General features: G+C 36.5%; 1 protein-coding gene across 1 annotated transcript; it reads right to left on the reverse strand.

Moving 5' to 3' along the window:
• Positions 1 to 1,718: 1,718 nt before the first annotated feature.
• On the reverse strand, positions 1,719 to 3,680 carry LOC108377077 (uncharacterized; the record flags this gene model as incomplete). Its single annotated transcript, XM_017633342.1, has 2 exons — positions 3,626 to 3,680; positions 1,719 to 3,524 (listed from the first exon to the last, which is right to left on the reverse strand). Coding segments are annotated over exons 1-2 (1,861 nt in total), but the record flags the coding sequence as incomplete, so codon positions are not given.
• Between the last annotated feature and the right edge of the window lie 1,269 nt (positions 3,681 to 4,949).

Below are 4,949 nucleotides of genomic sequence, written 5' to 3' on the forward strand. Positions count from 1 at the left end.
TCAAATTCCAATTATTTCATAAGTTAAATAAATTACCCCAATATGGGTATCAATCGAAATGGTTTTGAATAAAATTTATTTTTTAATTACATTTAGGAGGGGTGCCACCTATTTGAAAAGTCGAATTCAGTTAAAGAAGTGTTGTGCTTAAAATACTATGCAACAATTAAAATATTTTTGAGGTGCTTGTAGAGAGTGGCCACCTGTCTAAAAAGTTAAACTCAAATTATACTGTGGGACAGCCGAAACCAGCCCGGACTTTGTTAACATTTTCCGAAAGTATACCAATCCAGTAATAAAACACTCGGTGGATTTGCAAAAGTTAGCTCGTATTTTCATTTAATGGCCTAATAAAGTTTTCGTGTCTCGGCCTAAGTAGTTTTCAAAAAAGTGGAAAAAATAGTTAAAATAAATGTCTGAGCGAAATTAAAGTATGTCTTAAGATGATAAAATTTCATGGGAATATTTTCGTACAAATTTTAACCCATTAGTCCCCGCCTAAAAGACCCTTACTTCAAGAAATCCAGCAAAAAGCAAATTTGGAAAGTCGTTAGAGGATTGATATATTTACTAGGGGTCTTTTCAGGCAAAGGCTTTATGCCACCAACGCAAAAGCCTCTAAACATTTAAAATAAAAAAATCAACAAAAAAAAAAAAGTTTTTTGCAAAAAATTTCTTAAATTTGAGCTCGGAATAACAGTTCGTTCTTGGCAGAAATTTTTTGTCCCGATGCATCAGATCGAAAAATATGTATTTTTTTACTTGCGTCCCTAAGACAAATTTAGTCAGAAAGATGAAAGTTGAAGAGTTGATTTTTTTTGGAAATAAAGATGAGATTCGATTTTTTCTAGAAAAATTCGATTTTTGGAGCTATAATTCGATTAAAATTCGAATATCGAAGCTACGAATATCGAATTTACCCATCCCTACTAACTACCCAAGACAGGTATGTAATTAAGGTAATGTACCCCAATAATACCAGAGTAATTATATGTAAAAACCACATTTTTAGCTGCATTTCATCATGTCACGAAAATAAAAAAATTGGGAACATCAGCGTTTTTATAAAAAACCGACTAGCGCGACCTCCAAAAAACTTTTTTTTTTTGTAAAAAAACACGCTTTTTGTATCAAAAACAACAATAATTTGAGGTAGCGTTTATGAATTTCTAAAAAAATAATTTTTTTTGAATCACTATATATTGTTGTTTTTAGCTTAAAAATTACTTGTTTCCTAAGCCGGTGAACTTTCCAGCCATGTAGAGTCCACCACGTACCAACAATCTGCGGTAATTAGGAGACTCCTCACCTCGACACACCACAACAAATAATTTTCTTCGTCTTCTTTTTCAATGGCGATATTCCATTTAATACACGAGTTTTACAAAGACAAACTTTTTATGAAATCACAAATTTAGCAATCACACTGCACCCATAATGCATCCGATTCGAAGAAAAACGCAAAGTTAATAGATTTAATAGATTTATTAAAATAAAGGCATAAACAAAGCTTAAAGTACAAAGTATATAAACTGGAACTAGCGAAGATAACTGTCAGTGGGAAAATTATGTAGTAAGCATGAATTAGGGTTGCAATAAGTAATAAGCATGACCAACATACATACATTTTTTAATTAGAATTAAAATTGCAAATGATTCAGAAATTTACTCTCCCTAACGCCGGGTTTTATATTGCCGCCAAAATGCTTTAGCTTTACCGCACAATCTACTCCAATATAACTCGAATAAGAATATTATGACACTCAATCCTATGCCCACACCGTATGCCATCAAAAGACATGTGAACTCATGCAGCGTAAGTATGTCGTGCTTCCGCGTCCTACTAAGATCTTTTAGATCGAGAATTTTAAATTCAACCATTGCTTGAAATGTCATATCATACCAGTGGGATATTATACCAGCTTCGCGTAATCGGAGATAAAAAATACTCAGTGGATAAATATAGATGGAATTTTCACTGACAGGTACACTCGCTATGGAGCCTTTTGTGTAATATAGGTCTTCGGACAGGCGAAATAATGGACGTGTGAAATACTCTTGACGCTGTTTATATATCGGCCATGCTTTTGTGGTCACAACGTAGGCATAACGTGCATCCATTTTATACAAATCGTCCATATATTCTTCCACGGTCCTTCGTACTTTAAATGCCTTTTTGTATTTGTTCCAAAATTCCTCCCCACGAAAGAATTTTACATAATCAATATACGCACTTCCAATTTGTATCTGTAGACCACGCTCAATTACTTGTGAAAATGTCTCAATAGGTCTCTCACTTGGTGGTACTGTTAGCCATTTCACCATATTTGTGGAAAATAAATTGGCCATGTAACCTCCTAACACAATGACTAGAACGAAAATAATGCTCCGACTCCAGAATTTGGTACGAAAGATTGTCAGAGGTTGGCAGAATAAACCGCGCATCAGGTCCATGTTCCAAGGAGCTATCACCAACAACAAAAGGGAGCGATCACAACGTAAAGCCCTGCGTTCCATTTTTTCTTGTAGGGCATATAAAAAGCAAAGCAACCAAATAATGCCGAAGAGTGCGGTTATAACGGTGGGACGGAAAACTTTGATGAAGAATTGATATGTTTCGTGCGGTGGTTCCACCGGCAACATAGTCACCCATTGAATAAATTCAACTGGGTATATAAAGTTATGTAAATTCTTTTCCATTTGCGGGGTTCTTAAAGTTGAACCCACATCGATAGTACCGTCGAGCAATGCTTGACGAATATTTGCTATCTTTACATTTTCTTTAGTAGACTCATTAAAAATATTTGAAATTTGAAGAGTGAAGTTATATTTTTCAGCGAATGTTGCTATAAAACAAGCAACGTATCCGGCTATGCGAGCAGCACCGTTCTTGTCTTTACGCGCCATTGAAGTTGGTGGAATTTGATCCAGCAGGGTTCGTAATGCCTTTCCGCCTGCATTAGCCAACCGATTCGGATAGATGGGTGTGTCGAAGCGCATATCACGAGTTTCCAATTCGAACACCGGAAATTGGTTGAAGGAATGATAGATGTGTGTGGCAGCGAAATCGCGATGTATCAGCGCAACATTAAGAAATTTCAATTGCTCGCAGTTTTGGAAAAATTTCACAATATCCGATTTGACAGAAGATACGAGATCCCGGTTGTGTATAGCCAAAATGCGTCTGGTGCGAATATGCAGTAGATCCTCAGCAAATTTCAGCAGAAAATCCTTATCGGTGAGATCCTTCATGCACACTATAGCCAAGATGTAGCTATTGCCTGTTCCACGCACATAAACCGGATGGTTCCTATCCAACTGCAGCAATGGCAGCTCGAAATTCGATGGCAACTGCTCATCCACACAATCGGCTGGATGATTCCTCAACAAAAAGTATCCAACAAACGGACTCTCCGTTTGCATACGCCGAAACAGGTTCCTCAGTCCTCTGGTGAAATCGGAAGTATTTGGCTGCATAGCGAAGAAGCGATCATAATCGCTGTTTGGACTAGCCGCCGATAAACCTGAACTCAAGAATATTAAAAAGAGCAAAGTCCGAAGATACATGGCTCCGCAGTTACTTCAAATTGGTTTGATTAGGTTTGATTCTGTTTTGCTTTTATACCAAATTTTAGTACTGTCAGTGGTCTTTGTGGGCCGCAATAGCCATGATGTGACATTTCTTAATAGCTTAGACCGTTTCTAGTTAGTGTTACTTAATCTATGCCAAAACAAGCGTTGTAATTAAAAGTTCTGCTTTTGGAAATACTCTGTCTACTTTTTCGTTTGCATATATGAATGCATGTATGTACATTAGACTGGACCACTCTGTAGAATTTATGGAGAATTTCGAATATTAAAAAAATTAAAACAACCAGAGCAAATCTTTTTGATTTGAGAATATCAAGCAACCTTGATTGTCCGTTGTAACAAAGCATTAAACTGTACTTAAATTTTGTTGTTTTGCGAGCATATTTGCAAGCAATGTTTTAGTGCCTACCTAGGTACTTAAAATGAATTTTTTCTTGCTTATTTTCTTCGATTATAAGTGACCTTTGGGTCAAGATGCAGGGATCGTATTTTCAGAGACAGTATTCGAGAGTTCTAGCTTTAGTTTAAGCCTAAGTGGAAGGTTTTCCTTCGTTGATAGAGCTTCTCAAATATGTGTTATAATGTATAAAGAATGTGATATAATAACAAATAAACAGTTTTTATAAAATGCTTGCAATACATTGTCGCTCGCCTCCCCGACTAATAGCCATGATGTGGCATGTTTTTATTGGCGTGCCTAATTAGTGTTATCTAGTCTATGTAAAGCCTAACTGTGTAATATAAAATTCGGCTTTTTACATTACCTTGCCTACTTAACTGTTTGAATATGTATATTTCTAATTGGGTTATGATTTTCACAACTAATTATTTTCTTGAAATAGCGGCCGCTGTAGTCGTGTGGTTAGAGGTGTGTACTACCACTCCGTTCCACCAAGGTTCGATACCTGATCAAAGCATTATCCCAAAAAATACAGAAAAGTTCGCAGGCAATGGAAATCCTCCGAGTGTATTTCTGCCATGAAAGAGCTTCTAATAAAATTCATTTGCCGTTCGGAGGCGGCGTAAAACTGTAGGTCACTCCCCTTTGTGTGGCAACATCAAAGCGCCCACCACAAATCGGACGACAAGTCCGGCCAAACACTTGGAAAAATTGTAAGCGCCAAAGTATTCTTATAAATATTATTGTTACTTATTATTTCCTAAAATGGAAATTGTTAAAAAGGAACAATTTCACGGGGAGCCACAACCCTAAACATCTGCCGATTTGAGGTGAACATTCTTTTACAATAGATACTCTGCGAGTAGCTGCCTAACAAGGCGGCGTGTGCGAAACGGCAATTATTTTAATTTTTTGAAGTGAATACGCAGAACTTTTTCTACTTAATTTCTTGATTTTG

This window comes from Rhagoletis zephyria, unplaced genomic scaffold, assembly GCF_001687245.7.
Source record: "Rhagoletis zephyria isolate East Lansing unplaced genomic scaffold, Rhagoletis_zephyria_1.1 Rzeph_scaffold_11436, whole genome shotgun sequence".
Taxonomy (NCBI): domain Eukaryota; kingdom Metazoa; phylum Arthropoda; class Insecta; order Diptera; family Tephritidae; genus Rhagoletis; species Rhagoletis zephyria.